Source organism: Melospiza melodia, chromosome 6, assembly GCF_035770615.1.
Source record: "Melospiza melodia melodia isolate bMelMel2 chromosome 6, bMelMel2.pri, whole genome shotgun sequence".
NCBI classification, from domain to species: domain Eukaryota; kingdom Metazoa; phylum Chordata; class Aves; order Passeriformes; family Passerellidae; genus Melospiza; species Melospiza melodia.
Genome location: NC_086199.1, coordinates 4,767,905 through 4,786,101, shown reverse-complemented (window position 1 = coordinate 4,786,101; position 18,197 = coordinate 4,767,905). Strand labels below are relative to the sequence as shown.

At 43.5% G+C, this 18,197-nt stretch overlaps 1 protein-coding gene across 2 annotated transcripts in view; it reads left to right on the top strand.

Moving 5' to 3' along the window:
• The window catches only part of ARMH4 (armadillo like helical domain containing 4), a 61,747-nt gene that overhangs the window by 22,297 nt on the left and 21,253 nt on the right, over positions 1 to 18,197 (top strand). For both annotated transcript variants that reach the window (XM_063159720.1, XM_063159719.1), the window contains exon 5: positions 1,001 to 1,255. In XM_063159720.1, coding sequence (XP_063015790.1) covers positions 1,001 to 1,255 — 255 coding nt within the window. The remainder of the gene's footprint in view (positions 1 to 1,000; positions 1,256 to 18,197) is intronic.

The window sequence follows — 18,197 nt, the reverse complement described above, 5'->3', positions numbered from 1 at the left end:
TTTTGGTTGCAAGGGACCTTAAAGATCATCTTGTTTGTACCCCCACCTTCCATGGGCAGGGAGACCTTGCACTGAATTCACAATAATTTCATCAAAGTCTCATTTATCAGCTCTCCTGTGAAGTGTTGGCTATGATGCCTTCTTCCCAGCCCTTTCCAAAGCCAGGTGGGATCTTGGAGCAACCTGGTCCTGAAAGCTGTGCCCTTTCCAGAGCTGGGAAAGACTCAATCAATCAGTTAAACACTGAACCAACTCATTGCTGCGTCCAAGATCAGAATTCAGGGGAAGAGCATCTCTCTGTGATGGGTTAAGCAGGGAGCTCTGCAGTTACAGAAACCCACGTGTTGTACACATGCACATCCTTGTTTGCACCCTGCTGCTAGGAACCAAAAATTTACCACATTTCCCACTAATTTGAGAGTCTGAGACGACATCTTGTTCCCCAGCGAGCTCCAGTGGTGATGAGCTCCTCCAGATGAAGGCCTGTGGGTGTTTTTGCTGCCAGAGAACAGGGACAGGTTCCTGCAGCTGCTCTGCTCTGGAGGAGCTCAACCTGGTGCTCCCCACAGAGATCTGTGACCCTTCTGCTTCCCACTCCCAAAGAAACTGTTGTCCAGTTCAGAGATAAAATGATCAGCCACAAGATTTCATTTAAAGCTTTGAACATCAATGCCAAGGAATCAAAACAATTCTGTTTCAAGATTTTGTTTCTCCAGGGTAAAAAAATATTTCTGGGTTTGGACTCTTGTCCTTGCACGTTGTCGTGCTGAATTACAGGGAGATGCTGTGGGGCTGAAGTTTCCCCATGTTAAGATGTGAAATCATCTCCTGTGAATTGCAACTTCAGTTTAAACTGCAATTGCATAAACTCTTAACCATAAGGAGAATATATAGTACAGTTGCTACTACTGCAGAGTGTCTGCTGACTCAAGTTTGCTCTCCTGTTTTGAGCTCTAGTTCAATATGTTCCCTGACATTTCTTTTCTGTCTCCCTGGCCAGAGGGTGAGGAAGAGGAAGAGGATGAAGAGGAGGAGGAGGAAGAAGAGGAGGAGGAAGAGGAAGACGAGGAGGACAAAGACCTAGACCTGATGGATGAAAGCATGGAGGGTGACACGGACCTGCCAGGCTTCACAATTCCAGGAGAGACCTCCCAGGAGCCCCTGGCTGGCCTGGAGAACCCTGTGGCCCAGCTGGCTGGGGTGTCCTACCAGGTTCCTGACACCATTGAGTGGGAGCAGCAGAACCAGGGGCTGGGTAAGAGAAAATCCCTTTCCTCCTTCCTTTACCCTTCACCCCTCCTGCTCTTCACTCTGCATGAGACAATCCCTCATGCCAGCCATGGCCAGAGCAGGGCCATTCCTGAGGAATCCCAGTTCACCAGTGACAACTGGGGGAAACTGGGATGTGTCCCAGACAGCGTGACCTGACTTGTCATTTTGGGGAAAATATGGATATTCCAATCCTGCTCGTTCATTCCCAGAGCCTAGTATTGTCTTGCTCCAAGGTTGGACAATAAAAGACTTCTCAGGTGAGATTCCTGGGCAGATTTCAGTTCCCTTTGCCTAGGATGGGTTGGTGCAGGGATATTTGTCCTGTGGGGACAAAGGAGTTGTGTATTTGCTCATCATCCTCTTTGCTACTTCAGAACATTTGTCTGACTTAACTTTTCTGACATTTTAAGAGGTCCATTTATGGTCCAGCCATGGGAAGCTGTGCTGGCAGTGTAAAGACAAACATGCAAAGCCTCTGCAAAGCTTTATAAATTTATTCCTGCTGTACATGCAGGCCCTGTGTTTAATTTCTAGCCTTACTCCCCTAGGAGTCAGTGTTTGTATGTGTGAAGTCGTTGAGATGCAGGTCAGAGCTGCTGTGGGACAAGGGAGATCTGAGAAAGGAACTTGTCCAGCTTGGCAAAAGCTCTGGAATAATTTCCCAGCATACTCAATTCCCAAGCCAAACCCACTCAAACACAGTGGAAACATTCCAGGTGAATTTGTGGGAGCTGAACCACATCTAGACAGAAGGTCTTTGTGTGTGACTGTTAGAGTTAGCTGTTCTGAGAAGCCCATCCAATAAAAAAACCTCAGTCTTTTATATATTGTCCATCATGTCTACCTATGTGATTTCTATCACTTCCCCTGGAAGCATAATTCTGATTTTACCTGGATGTTCTCCTCAGTGATGCTGTTCCCAGTCTGCTTTAGTGATCTTGGCTTCCTTAATTGAATCAAAGATTGTGTTTCAAGAACTGCGTGGGAGGTTTGATTTCCAGAGCTCTGTGGGAGGGTTGGCCTTTGAAGGGGAGATTGAGTTTGCAGCAGGACTGATCCCTCCCTGTCACACTAAATCCTGCTTGAAAAGCACTCTGTTGGGTGGTGGCTGTGTCAGGGCTGTCTCACATGTCCTGCTGTCCCCCCAGGAGTTGTGTGAGAGGAATAATTTGTGTCCTTAAGGGTTTCTGGTTGTCTTTGGCAAGCTCAGTGAAAGAGATGTGTGGTGCTGCTGTATGTGACAATGTTTGCCATGAACATGCAAAGAGTTGTATGTGACAATGTTTGCCATCAGCTCTGGGGTTACAGAGGGGGTTCTGTGCCAGACCCAGCTCATGGTTTGTGTCTGGGCTGCAGTCACAGCTGCATTTCCAGCTGCTGGAGGAAGAGGCTCAGGGCAGGAGCTGCAGATCTGGTGCAGCAGGCAGGGGAGAAAGCAGTGACCAGGTGTCACAGACATCTTTTATGGAAAATCCTTTCCTTAGGATTTTTCCTCCTGAGAAGCTGGGAGGCCTCAGGAACAAAATGTAAACATTGATTATCTGCTGCTGTGGAATGCAACAGGTGCATCTAGGATTGTTTGGTCTCATGTGGTTGTTTGTAATTAATGGCCAATCACAGTCAGCTGGCTCGGACAGAGAGCCGAGCCACAAACCTTTGTTATTGTTCTTTTCTATTCTATCCTTAGCTAGCCTTCTGATGAAATCCTTTCTTCTATTCTTTTAGTATAGTTTGAATGTAATATATATCATAAAATAATAAATCAAGCCTCCTGAAACATGGAGTCAGATCCTTGTCTCTTCCCTCATCCTAAAACTCCTGTTAACACCGTCACAACCAGGGGCTGGTGCTGTTCCTCAGACCCCTGAAAGGGCTTCTTTGAGGAAGTTTCAGACAAGGAATTAACAGACTAGGTGGTAAAAGGCAGGATTAGTCCCCCCACCTTATGTTTTATTGACTTCCCTGTGCAGTGTGAGCTGGGTCAGCATCACAGTGATGGCTCTGAGCACCTGCAGCACTGGGCAGATGAGGATTTTGGTCTTCTCTGGAACTCACTAGATCCAAGTGGTTGGGATCTCCTTTTGTTTTTAGGCTGCTCCAGCCAGTACAACACCCATGAGGGCGAGGATGAGGCTGTGGCTGAGCTGAGGTCATTTTTAAGAGTTAGGTGGGACTTTTGTGCAGTGCTGTGCTGGCAGAAAAGGAGGGGACACAGTGGGATCAGCCTCTCTGCTTGTGACTCAGCCCTCTGATTCCAGCAGGCAGGCACTTCTGTAAAAAGCCATTTATTCTTTTGCTGTCCAGGTGACCTCAGTGCCTCAGTGTCACAGGAGAGTGACACTGCTCCTTCCCCATCTGCAGTGTGCTGCTGCTCACCAGTACTCCTAAGAGAAAGGGAATCTATTTATGTTTTAGAGGCACAAAGGAAATGGAACAAGAAGAGGAGATGGGAGCTAAATGATCTTTAAGACCCCTTCCAACCCAAGCCATGCATGATTCTGTGATTCTGTGAAAACCAAGGGCTTGCATGGGCTCACACTGATAACCTAAATCCATGGAAGGAGCTGAACCCAGGGGGTGAGAGCTGATTTCCTGGCAGTGAGTGAGGAATGGGAGACGATTCTGCAGGGCTGCAGCCCTTGCCCTCTCCAGCTTGTGCCAGGTGAGGATTCCTGCCCTGGATCCCAGCTCTGGACTCGTGGCACACATCAGGCTGCCTCTGTGTCCATGCCTGCTCCTTGATGGAGAGGGTTTGGGAGAGCAGGAAAGATGGGAAAAGTCACACAGCTTGTGTCAGCACAAAGTGGGTGGTTAAGAACAGAAGAAATCCCCCCCAAACCTGGCAGGAAGCTGGAGGAGCTGCTCCCATTGTTCTGCTGGAGCACCTGGAGACACCAGACTCGCTGTAAAAGACTTGTTAAGCTTTAGATCTGCTGGCTGGGCTGTTTTTTCATTGAAACCCTTTTTCTCCAGGTGATTTTCATCTTTGAAGATCCAGTTCTTTTAATTTGGGGACTGCTTTGTAACTGCTGGACATGCCCAGAAGAGCTTCCTTCCCTGAACAGCACTGGGATGTGAAGAATTTCCCTTTTTGTGTAAATCAAGCAGGGTTTGGAAGGGGAAGTTGTTCTGTTTCACCTGGGATACAGCATTGGAAAGGGAGACCTGAGGGAAGGTGACAGCACCCAACAGAGGGGACAACATCCAAGCACCAAACTTTTACAGCTGCCATTTTCCATTCTTAAAACACTTTGCACACGTTTCTTCCTCCTGGGGATGCTTCTGTCCTCTAGCCTTCAGAAATTTGACATTTAATGCTAAAATCTGTGGTGCAGAAGAGCCCAGAAGTGTTGGAATAGCTGTTCTCAGGCCAGTTATTATCCAGGCTGCTTGCTCTGATGGCTGACACAACTGCAAATCCCTGGAGAACGAGGAGCTTGATCCACAAAACAGCTTGGCAGAGCAAGAGACAGCTTGGATTTTTGTAGTGGTCAATAAGAAGGCACTGGAGGAACAAAATCATTAAAAATGTCAGTTCTGGGCATTCAGATGGTCCCACATTAACTCCAGCTGAGCAAAAGCCATTTATTAGTGCCAGTAATGAGACTGACAGTTTTACAGCCCATCAACTGGCTCTCTAACCAGCAGTATAAAGGCAAAGAGTAAAGCAGAAAATGAGAAAATCTGTGCATTTATAAAATAGAATTTCACCCTCCAAAAGCCATCCTGGCACCCTGCAGCTCTGGGGGAGAAAGGTCTGAATGTGATTTGGGATCTGGTTTGGTGTCGCAAGTTACCAGTGAAGGGCAGAGCAGCACTTTTGGACCTCTCTGCATTCCCTGTGAGGTGGCTTTGGTGTCTCTGTACTTGTTTCTTTATTTATATGTAGGTGGTGTGTGGTAGGCAAACACTGAACACCTGGAGGGCATCAGAAGAACCAGGTGGATTAATGTGAATTTTCAGGGAATAAATAAAAATACCTGATCTTCCCCTGCTCCCTCTTTTGTGATGCATTACCAGAGAACTGCAGTTGGCTGAGGTGGGTTCAGACCTGGTGAGAAGTTTATGGTCCTTTAGTTTAGTTTAGTTTAGTTTATGGTCCTCCTGCATCTCAGAGCAGGTGGATTTTGCTGTGCAGCTCCAAGGAGATCAAACCCCTCTGCTCTGTTGGTGGTGGTTTCTTCCCCCCCTTCTCAAGAGTGTTTATTCCCTCAGTTCTGTGAGAATTCCTAATTTAACAAGAATGAGCCAAGAGGAAAATGGCCTCAGACTCCCAAGCTATTTCCTGATGCCTCAGTGCTGCCTGTCCTCCACATCCCAAGGGGAATAACTCCTGCCTAGGTAATGTAGGAGATCTAGGGCAATTTACCAAGCCTTTAATTTTACCCCATTGGGGCATGCAGTAGTTTGCTTTGTGCATTTAAAATGTATGGAGTTGGTGGTTTATTCTTTCTCCATTTAGGGTGCACTTAATATAATTTTTCTATGTTTGCTAACTTGGCTTTACACCTTTGTCTTCATCAACCTGCAGTTCCATTTTACATCTGGATTTACTCCCTGTGGTGGCTTGTGTGTATGCTAGGTGCTATTTTGTATTTTAACCTAAATTAATTTTTGTCCAGGTCTGCCATTCTTTAGCTGACCCTTTGGGGTTTTCTTTGCATCCACCTGTTCATGGCAATTCCACATTACAGGGTTGTAGCTTGTGAGAAGGTGCCTGGTTCCACAACATTTATTTTTGATTTCCATCTTCCCATGGAGGAATTGCACACAGGGGAGTTTGGACCATCCCTGTGGATAGGATTTGGAGATTAAACAACAAAAAAAAAAAAAAAAAACCCAAAAAAACAAACAAAAAAAAAAAACCCCAAACAAAACAAACCAGCAATTTAGGAAGAAGTTATGAAGTGTGACAATGTAATCCTCAACGTGTAGTTTCCAAAATAGAAACCACGTCTGTGTTTCATGTACTGCTGTGGGTAGGACATCAGTTCTCACTATAATGGAAGGTTGTATAACTCTCTCAGGTAATGACAAGGCACTTGCATAATAAACACACTTTTGGAATGTGAAATTTTATATATTTTTTTATATAAGGGATAAAAAATATTTGCAGCTCTGAGCAGCTTCTAACAGAGAAAATAGCTCTCATTGTGTTGCAGATCTGTGGTCACAAATTACACTGCATAAACCATATAACAGATGCCTCTGGTTAATGATGGGGAGGCAGAGGAGCAGAAGGACAGTAGTGGAAGATGATGAATGTTTGAAATGTCATTTTTTACAGGAAGATAGGATTAATGCTTTTATGGGCAAAAATAACCAGCATTAGGAAGGCAGGAGCTGAGACTCAGAAATTAGTAATATGTTCTTTAATTGCTGCCCCAAATGGATCTATTTTAAGTACTCTTACAGCTCATGGCAGTGGAACATTGGAGTGCCTTTTAATCTTTAATGCATTTATCTCCTTAATCACCCTGGGAAGGCTCATCTGTGCTTTAAAGGAGGTGAGAAAACCACAGAGAGGCCCAGTGACCCCTCTGGTTTCACAGGGGAGCCTTTGCAGAGTGAGGATTTGAAGGAGGGGAATTAAATGAGTGCTTGGGCATTGCCTTTCCCTTCTGGGGGCAGGATGTGCACACCTGCATTTCTCCTGGGATGGACCCTCAGAGTCACCATGCTGACAACCCACAGGAATGCCAGGTGGGAGAGGCTGGCAGGAGCCAGGATGAGCAGTGTAACCAGCAAATTTCCCTTCCCCACGTGCTCCAAGGGCAGCTGCCTGCAGCAATCCTCTGTCCAAGTATCTATGGCAGTTCTGTGGCCGTGCAGGCCCTGGGTTCCACATGGCTGCAGACAGAAATGAGCAGTCTCAGGAACAGAGATGATTATTCTTCCTGTCTTTTCTGGGTGCTCCAAATAATTTATACAGTTCCATATGTTCCTTGCTAGCTCCCTTTTCCTCTCCCAAGCAGCAGGGAAGCTCCCACCATCAATCTGTGCCTAACTCAGGTTTCTGTCCCTCGTGAGGGATGTGCACTCCATTTGGAATTGCTTCTTTTTTACTTAAGAGATTGTTCATGGCTGCATCTTAATCCTGGAGCAGGCTCATATTTAATCAGGTTTGTCTTGTCCAGGGGAATTGTGCATGCTGTGTGTGAGCAGTGAGGATCCTCTCTGCCAGCTCATGGTGACATTTGCTGTTACAACAATAAAGCAGCTCCCAGGAGGGGGCAATTCACATCTGAGATGGCTTTTGCTCCTTGTCAGATCTAATTCCAAGGTGGTTTGGGGAGTGTGTCTCTCTAATATTCCTTATTTCTTCAGCCTGCACAGCCCTGTGCTGGGATCTTGGTCAGTGGGACCCTAGAGGAGACACAAAACTTGGACAGTTCTGAGCCCTGTGGTCCTGACCCACCACCCTTTGGTGCTCTTCCCTTTTTCCATCCAGCACAAGACTGTTGTGCCCTTGGGAATGAGGCCAGTGTGTGTCAGAGGGAATGTGATGGTGTTCACAGGGGTCTCAGGTTGAGGGATGAGATGAGGATCTGACTCCATGTTTCAGAAGGCTGATTTATTATTTTATGATATATATTACATTAAAACTATACTAAAAGGATAGAAGAAAGGATTTCATCAGAAGGCTGGCTAAGAATAGAATAGCAAAGAATGATAACAAAGGTTTGTGGTTCAGAGAGTCCGAGCCAGCTGACTGTGATTGGCCATTAATTAGAAACATCCAACAAGGGCCAATCACAGATGCACCTGTTGCATTCCACAGCAGCAGATAATCAATGTTTATATTTTGTTCCTGAGGCCTTCTCATCTTCTCAGCAGGAAAAATCCTAAGGAAAGGATTTTCCATAAAAGATGTCTGCGACGGGGAAGACAGGAGCAGTGTGTCTGCTCTGTGAGCTGGGATGGGGAGATTCCAACCCCAGAGTGTGGTATTTGCTGGGTCCCCAGGAGGAATTGGGAATTGAGAATCTGACTCCAGGTTCTTAGAAGGCTAATTTATTATTTTATGGTATTATATTATATTAAAGAATGCTATACTAAACTATACTAAAGAATAGAGAAAGGATACAGACAGAAGGCTTGACAAGATACCAGTGAAAATCTTGTAACTCTCCAGAGTCCTGACACAGCTGGACTGTGGTCGGTCATTAAATAAAAACAATTCGCCTGTTGGATAAACAATCTCCAACCACATTCCAAAGCAGCAAAACACAGGAGAAGCAATCAGATAATTATTGTTTTCAATTTTCTCTGAGGCTTCTCAGCTTCCCAGGAGAAGAAATTCTGGTGAAGGGATTTTTCAGAAAATGTGACAGTGACAACAGAGCACGAACCCCTGATGAGCTGGAGCCACATCCTTCCTCTTGGAAACACCTCAGCTCTTGTCCTCAAGGCAGAAATCAAGGCTAAGGGAAGGGATGGAGATTAGGGAAGTGGTTGAGTCCCATCCCTGGAGGGATTTAAGAGCTGTGTGGATGTGGCACTTGAGGACATGGGTTAGTGGTGGCCTTGGCAGTGCTGAGGAAATGGTTGGTCTTGATCTTTGAGGGGCTTTTCAAACTAAGCAGTCCTGTGATCCTAAGAGTAAATCAGAAGATTAGAGGCTGTCTTGGTTAATCCCAGCTCAGCTATCAGAAACAGGTGACACAAAGCTGCTGCTCACAGCAATCAGGCTGATATTTTACCCTGACATTTTTGTTGGAGTGTGTTGGGAAGCAGCAGCACTAAAACATCCTTGGATATATTACTTTGAAACACCAGCCCTTCCACAGTGTTTATGCACCCAGTTAAACCCGTGTCAGAGGAAGACTAAGCCCATTTGTTACCAGCCATTAAGTGCTGTCTCCAGGGGCTGGGGAGGATTTAGAGGCATTTTCTCATTTTTGGCTCTCCCTGCCCAGAGAGAAGATGGAACCCCATCAGACAATGTATTAAAGTGAAGTTACTGGCTCTTGCAGGAAGGAGTGAAGAGATCCTGTCCATCCACAGCTTTTCTGCTTCTTTTCCTTCAGTTTGGAGAGACTTGGAATCTGAAATGCAGGGAGATCTCAGAACTTTGAGCCTGTAAGCCAAAGCTTAGAATTAAACACAGGATTTGATCTGAGACCTTGGAAGAGGCTTCCAAACTCAGGGGCTAGAAGTGAGAATGTGGATTTGTAGTTTAAAGCAGAGACATATTAAGTTAAGAAGAGGAAAGTTTAGAGTTTTAGAGTTTAAGATATAAAAAAAATAAAAGCAGTTACAAAGGCAAAGAAGGAATTTAGAATGCAGCACTGTAGGTTTGTGTGTCATAGCATGATTGGCTAAGAAAGCTTACACTGTAGCATGAGTCCATAAGACAAAATATTTAAGGATTGGGTAAAAACATAAATATCCTCGTTGGCAGTGTTTCATGGGTCAATAAATCCCTAAAAAGTCTTGTAACTACAAATCTTGTGACCTTCTGAGCCATGCAAAAAACATGTGAGCCAAGCTCACCCTTCCTGCCTATGTGGAAGAAAAATAAATCACATCATCTAAAAAACTCAGAGGTCTCATCTCTAAATCATTCAAAATTCCTTCAGAAATCCCCAGCGAGAGAGTTGGCATGAAGGCATGGAGAAATCATCTGCCAGGCTGTGGGAGGAAAGAGGGAATTTTGGTCACCATGGTTGGTGTTGGAAAGTTTCTAATGGATGAATCCAAGTCTGAGGGCTGCTGTGAATCCTGCCTGTCCTAATTCCCACTACCCTGTTAGGCAAAAATTCCCTCAAATACCTGCAGGGAGGATTCAGCAGCTTCTCTGGTGGAAACATCTGTGGAAGACTGTTGGAACCCTGGATGCTGAGAATCTCAGACTTTCTGTGCTGACAGGCACTGAGCCCCAAGAGAACACTGCATTGACCTGAGGCCATGGAGAAGGCTTCCAAAATTGAATGATTGCACTGGGATTGTGGGTGTGTAATTGGAATAGAAGTGTGTAATATCACAGAGTGGAAGACTCAGAGTTTAAAGTTTTAGAATATAGCAATATATATAAAGCAAGATGGAGGGTTTAGGGTGGAGGCTGCTCCTTCTTCTCCATGTGTTTGGGTGGTTTTGTGTAATTGGATAAAAAAGTCCACACTGCAAGCCACAAGTAATTAGTTACTGAGTTAAAAGTAAAAATAATCTAAGTGTCTTTTCTTAATTGGACAGTTTATCCTTATAAAGCCTTGTAGAAAGAGAAAGATACGGCTCAATTTTTAGTTTCTTAGAGTCAAGTGCTGTAGAACTCACAGTTTGTGAAACTGTAATATAGATAAAAACTAATAAACATCTAAATACAAACAAGAAATACCATCTCACACAATTAATCCTAACCCTAACAAAAAAAAAAACCAAAACTCAACAGAAGACTCCCCTGCACAGCTCAGGTAGGGGAGCCTTGGGTGATGTTTGTGTACACAGAGTGTTAGGGAAGGTTTAGTAAGGGGAACTCTTCACCAAAAGTTGTCAAGTCTAGGGAAATTACTTTGTCACCAGCCCTGGAAGTGTTCAAAAAACTCCTGGATATGGTTTAGTGATGGAAGTGGTGGTTGGTGCTGGGCTGGTGGTTGGATTTGATGATCTTTGTCATCTTTTCCAGTGTTAATGAATTTATGAAATTCTCCCTCCTTGGCTTGCTGCGTAGCACAGAAGGGCAGCTGCAGCAGCAAGGCTGCTGGATCTCTGGATTTCCCAGCTTCTGGATTTCCCAGCTCAGGAAGACTCCTAAAAGGCTTTCTGCTGCACCTCCAGTTGCTCCTGTCAGCCCAGGAAAGCAAAGTTGGAAAACTCAGGCACGTGTCTGAGCGTTTCTGACCTTCCCCAGCTGTCTGCCTCTATCCATCTGTTTGACACCTCCTTTAAAGTCAGCATGTGTCACAGTTAGTGCCTTGGAGCATGACTTTGCATTTGCTGCTCCAGGTGATTTATCTTGGGGTGTTTTTTTTGGCTGGATTCAGGGATAGGGTCCATTAGCCAGCTCAGGGCTCCGTGCTGCAAAGGCTGGGCTGCATCTGCTGCCCAGGCACCATCTGGGTTCCTGCGCAGCACGGGGAGGCAGGAATCCTTCTGGGCTGTCAGCTGCCTTGGACTGCCTGTCCCCTTGCCTGTCAGCCCCACTGGAATGTAAATCATGGTGGTTTTGCTCTCTCTTTAGCCTGCAGTAATCCTGTCCTTTCCCATCCCTGCAGAGTCACATATTTACGTGTGTCGCTCCTCAGTGTGCTTTGCCCCTTCTGCCACCCTGCAGTTTCTCCATGTCAGAAAATTTGGCTCCGTTTAGGCAGAGGAGCTGGTTTTGAGCCCCTCTCTCCTTTCAGATTTCAGCAGTCACTTTGCTTGATTGAGGAGCCCAGGGCTGTGCCTTCCCTGGGTGAGAGTTGCTCATTTTCCCTTTGTGTGCCTGTCTGGGTGGCCTTTGCCATGCCACAAGAGGCTTGTCCTTACACTGGAGAAATCGCATTTATTTTCTAATAGTGATCTAACTGCACTGCAAAAACCTGTCTGTTTTCATGGCATCCAGAAAATGGAGAGAGGGGAATGTGAAGGTTCAGCAGTCTGGAATTGCCTCTGTCCTTACAGGGATTTACATCAGAGGCTGAGCTTTGGGGTTAAAATGTCGGCCCCATGGCAGAGCTGGCGAGAGAAAAATGGAGGAAAAGAGCTTTTTGCAACAAGTGGCAGGGACAGAGAGGGTAATTTATTGAGAGGGTAATTTTAAAATGTTCCTTCCTAATGAGAATGTGGATGCGCTTTCTGCTTGGAAAGTGCAAACCACAAATGACTGATGCTAAACCTGTCTCCCCTCTGGTGCTCACTCTGATTAAGACTCCTTAAGAATCAAAGGAGATCCAAGTTATTTCCTGGAAGGATGCTCTCTCTCTAAAAAAAAAAAAAAAAAAAAAAAAAAGAATATATATATACACACATATAGATAAATATATATATAAAAATTATATATATATATATATAAACACATATACATATATTTTTATATATATACACATATTAATATATATAAAATATATATTAAATATAGATATAAAATATATAAAATATCTTTTTATAGAAATTATATTTTATAATAGTATATAAATATAAAAATATAAATTATATTTATAAATTATATTTTATATAATTTTTAATATATATACATATATATATACACACACATATATATATATACACATATATATATATGTGTGTGTGTGTAGAAGTTCTGCTCTACCTGAAGAGTGAGTTAGGAGCATATATTGGAAATAAGCAAATTGCTCACATTTTTGTCTGACAATAAAATAATTACCACACACCTCCAGCAGTTGTTGTCTTGCAAAGATGCTGAGTATCAACATGAATCACAGACAGGGGTCGATAGGGTGAGCATTACTGGAGGCTTTTGCTTTCTTTTTTCTTTTTTCTTTTCCCTTCCTTGTTTTTGAGTAATTCTAATCACAGCCTCATCCGAGCCTGGGCTGTAATAAAGAGTTTCAGCCAGGCTGTTCCCTGATAGCCCATCATTTATTTTAATATACCAGCAGCACCATCTGTGCTTGAGGCTTTATCACTGTGAGTGAGGCCAAGAGGTTCTCCAGGCTGAGTCCTTTTTGAGGCCGTTTTTCCAAATCCCCTTTTCCCTTCTGACCACTCAGGTGTGTGAATGGACTGGTTTTGCAGGAGTGGCTGCTCACCCTTGTGTTTCTTGTCCCTGTTTATTTAGCAATGTCACATGTTGTGCCATATAATATAATATAATATAATATAATATAATATAATATAATATAATATAATATAATATAATATAATATAATATAATATAATATAATATAATATATCATTCTATATTAATTATATTATATTATATTACATTATATTACATTATATTACATTATATTGCTATACTAAAACTATACTGAAGAAAGAGAAAGGATCCATCAGAAGGCTTAACAAGAATGAGAATGAAAAACTCTTGACTGACTCCTCAGTCTGACACAGCTGGCTGTGATTGGTCATTAAGTAAAAACAATTCACATGAAACCAATAAAACATGCACCTGTTGGTAGACAATGTCCAGACCACATTCCAAAGCAGCCAAACACAGGAGAAGCAATCAGATAATTATTATTATTTATATTTTTCTCTGAGGCTTTTCAGCTTCCCAGAAGAAGAAATCCTGCCAAAGGGATTTTTCAGAAAATATGACAGTGACACCTCTCAATGGCTTTGGTGTTGCTCTGGTTTGGAGGGATGGTGCTGCAGCATCCCACAGAATGGGGCTAATTAGCAGCAGCAGTGATTAGTTATTAAGGTTTGGTTAGTCACTTCTGTGTGGGCTGTGAAGATGAATATGAGGGTTTAAAGAACAGTGGGATTTTCCATTTTTTAAAATATAATCTGAATGTTCTTCAAGCTCCTGCTTGTTCCATCAGTATCCAGCAGTTCCCCTGGATATATTACATGGTGTGGGTGGGCAGGAGAGTTTCCCTGTCCTCATCTCCCTGGGATGAGCCAGGAGGGTCTGCAGCTACCTGGATTGCTCCTGAGGGTGCTGGAGTCCCCTCTGATGGCCTGGCAGCTCAGGTGTTTCCCTCCTCTGCTCTTCACTGCCCAGAAGTTAGGTTGGATATTATGAAAATATTCATTAATAAGGTATCGTCCAGCACTGGCACATCTGCTGCCCAGAGAAAGGGTGATGTCCCCATTCTGGAGGGATTTAAAAGATGTGGATGTGGCACTTGGGGACATGGGTTAGGAGTGGCCTTGGCAGTGCTGGTTGGACTTGGTGATCTTAGATGGCTTTTCCAACCTTTACAATTCTATAGTTGTATGATTCTAAAAGCAGATTTCACTCCAGGGTTCCCAGGTGATGAGTGTTGGAGCCATCCTGCCCTGAGCAGGGATGCAGAGATGTTCCCCACCTCAGATGTTCCCCACAGTCCCTCTAAGCTTGGGATGGGTGGGTGTTAATGCTCAGGGTAAATAAATGAGGAAAATAGGGTTTATTTATGTCTGGGTAAGAAGGAAAGCCTGGATACTGTTCCTGAAATTCTGGAGAAAATCCAGGGGCAGTCAAGTTTCAGGGGGAAATTTAGTCTGAGAGTTGTTTTTGTTGTTAGTCCTGTAATTTGAATGGCAAACTGGGGACTTGTGGCAAAAAGGAGAAATTAAAGCAAAGCCTCTGCTCCAAATCCTTATGAGAGAAAGGGGAGGATGATACAGCAGGAGCACTGGCCTGGAGGGATGTGGGGGATAAAGAACAGAGAGAAAAATAACAACCAGCATTTTAACTCTGAATGCTCTGTGCCATTCTGCCCCTCTGTGCATCTGGAAAGGGACACAGCAGAGATGGGAAGGGTATGGGGAAAAAGGAGGATAACAAAAGGATAAATTAACATGGATAACCAGAGCAGAAATGGGATTGTGTACAAGGAGTGACTGCAGAGATCTTGTCCAGAGTGCCAGGAAGGTGTGCAGGGGGAGTGTTGCTGTGTGCTGTCCTGTGCCATTCACATTCTCTGGAAAAATCCCTTTGCCCAGGATTTTTCTCCTGGGAAGCTCAGAAGCCTCAGAGAAAAATGAAGATAATTCTTATCTCATTTGCTTCTCCTGTGTTGTGCTCATGTGGAATGTGTTTGGAGATTGTTCACCCACAGGTGATTGTTCCATTGGGTTCTGCTGTGAGTTGTTTTCACTCTTTGGCCAATCAGGGCCAAGCTGTGTTGGGATTATGGAAAGAGTCACAAGTTTTCATTATTATCTATTTAGCATTTAGTAAGTCTCCTTTCTGTATTCTTTAGTGTAGTACAGTATTCTCTAATATAATCTAGTATCATAAAGTAATAAATTAGCCTTCTGAGAACATGGAGTCAGATTCATCATTCCTTCCTGCCACAGGGATCCCTGCAGATACAATACTGTCCCATCCATAAACTTTTCCTGGAGAAATGTTCTTGTTCACTCCATCCTCACTAAGCCAGCCTGGCCTTTGCTCTGGCCCAAGCTGCCCCATCTGATTACAGCCAGTGTTGCTTTTTCATCTGAATCCTGGAGCAAATCACTTCCCCACCCTGTGCCTGAGTCCTGGTGTTCACAGGTGGGACAATTCAGTGTTCTGTGGGATTTCATTCTTTTAGCTGCTTTTGGGCAGATACTGACTCTTCTTTACATGTTTGTAGAGCATTTATCAGGTGTGTGTGTGTGATCTCAGGTGGCAGCTCTCACAGCAATAGGAATTATAACAAGAAATTCAGTCTCTCCCTCCTGTATTACATTTTGCTCATTAAATGCTCACAGTTGCTGGGACAAAAATCTGCATTGAAGCCCTGGGTCAGCAGTGAATTGGTGCAGGCAGGAGAGTGAGGAAGGGCAGTATCAGCTCTGTTTGCCTTTCTCTGGGAGCATCTGCCTTCAGGGATGGGATGTGGGGCTCAGCTGATCCAGTACAACCATCCTAAACTTCTCTCCCTTTGGCAGAGGTTCCCCCTGCAGCCCTTCACCACGTGCTGGGGACAGAAAACCCAAAAACTCTCTGATTCTGCAGACTGGCAGGGAGCTGTGACTCAGGAAGGGAAGGGACCTTCCAAAGCACTTTCAAATTCACCAGGTGATTTCCCCAGCTTTCATGTCTTTATACAACTTTACAACACAAAACTAACCAATATTTTGTTCCTAACACAAAACACCAATTTTGTCAGATTATGCCTTTTTCTGACCCAGAGATGGGGCAGCTGAGAGGGATTTTAAAAGCTTTTATTCCATTTTCAGTCTCATGTGAAGGGTGAGACAATACAGATGTTATAAATCACACCATCACAATCAGAAGCCAACTATTTATTAATTACAATACATTATAAGCATTTCTTGGCCTATCAGCTTTAGCCACACCATGCTGTAAATTCCTTAAAGCCAATAATCTAAAATTACCCATGTGGGTCCTACTACAATGCATCTTTCATAATTCTGTTTCTCCAAAGTATCCAGTCTTATTTGCAAGGCCATCCTTTGACACTTGTTTCCAGTTCCATTTCTCTCCCAACAATGTCTCTCCTATTCCATGGCATCTCTAAGTCAGCATTTCTTATCTCAAAGTTTACAAATACATACTGTGTAAGCCTTCTGTCAAACTTGAACAATGCTCTACAAATCCATTTCCCACAACCAGGCTTCACATAAAAACCACTTTTATACTGAAATCAGAGATGTGACCTTGTCAATAATTTAACTGAGGGACCAAAGTCAGGTAGCTGAGTGCGGATTTCAGTGGAAGTCTGTGTCTTCCCCTTCCCTGGATGAGGATTTTGCTTGTTTTCTTTTGTGATCAGGCTGCCCTGCAGCTGCTGGTGCTGTTGGGCTGAGTTAATTTCCCCCCTGCATGATTTTATCTCAGGCCTTCAAGGCAGAAAAGCTGGTGCAGCAGCACAGAAAGTCAGTGCATTTCCAGCAAGGCACCAGGTCTGCTCTGCTCACCTTCCCAGGGTCTTGTTTGCTGTTCCCAGATACCAAATGGGAATTTTCCTGAATGCTTAAATTAACTGTGGATTTCCAAAGCTGGTTATGGGTCCAACAGCTCACATGGAAATGTGGGGGTTGCTGCCTCTTTGGTTTTGGTGGATCTGTTTGTCTCTTTGAAATGACTTTAAAAGTGAGACTTCAGCTCCTGTGTTCCTTTGGGTTCAAGTGGACAAACAGCATTTCTCAGTCTGGAGAGATTGATAAATCAGGATATTGTGATGAACTGGTTTAAGTCAACAGTTCTTTGGGTTTGTCACTCAAACCTGTAACTAGGTTATTCATTATTGCCCAGATCTGTCAACTGATTCACAATATTACAGGGTAAGGCCAGTCAACCACTTTTAATGTTTAGGACTAAATTTCAGAGGTGCTCTGGTGTAGGTACAGAAAACAATGAAACTGTTCCTGAAAATGTAGGATCAGATTTCAGGTGGCCCACAGAGGTTTTGTTTGTGCTGTGGAAAAGGCAGGTTTTCCCCTGGGAGTTCCCTGTGCAGAATATTTACACTTAAAAACAAAAACATCGCTGCCACTTCTTTAGAAGACTAAGGAGAGATTTTGACAACCCCAACCTCTTTCCTTGCTAATATTTGTTAGTCTTTCAGCTAAGATAAGAGCAGTTCACTTGTGAATCACAGACTCTCACCTTGTTTCACCCCCTAACATGGGCAGGGACACTTTCCATTAGAGCAGGTTACTCCAAGCCCCATCCTGTGGTGTTGTGATGTTCTAAGGACGAGGTGAGAGATAAGAATTTGACTCTATGTTCTCAGAAGTTTGATATATTATATTATATTATATTATATTATATTATATTATATTATATTATATTATATTATATTATATTATATTATATTATATTATATTATATTATATTATCTACTAAAACTGTACTAAAGAAAGAGAAAAGGTACATCAAAAAGCTAAAGAATAATAATGAAAACTTGTTACTAACTCCTCAGAGTCCGACACAGCTGGCTGTAATTACCTATTAATTAAAAACAATTAATGTGTTTAAATACACAATCTCCAAACCACATCCCAAAGCAAGAAAACGTGGAGAAGCTGAGGCTTCTCATCTTGCCAGGAAAAGAAATCCTGGCAAAGGGATTTTTCAAAAAATGTGATAATGACACCATCCAAGCTGGATTTAACATTCCAGGAGTTGGGCAGCCTCAGCTTCTCTGGGCAAACTTTATCAGTGCCTCACCATCCTCAGCATCAAGAATTTCTTCCTGACATCTAATCTAAATATCTTCTTTAAAACCACAGTGCAATCAGGCCACTATAAAAAATGACTTTAAAAAGTGTCCACTGCTTATTTCCTCCTTATGGTTTGTCAGTGATTTCTTTCTGTGTCTCTCTCTGCAGTTTGTCTTCCTAGAGGTCTGAGA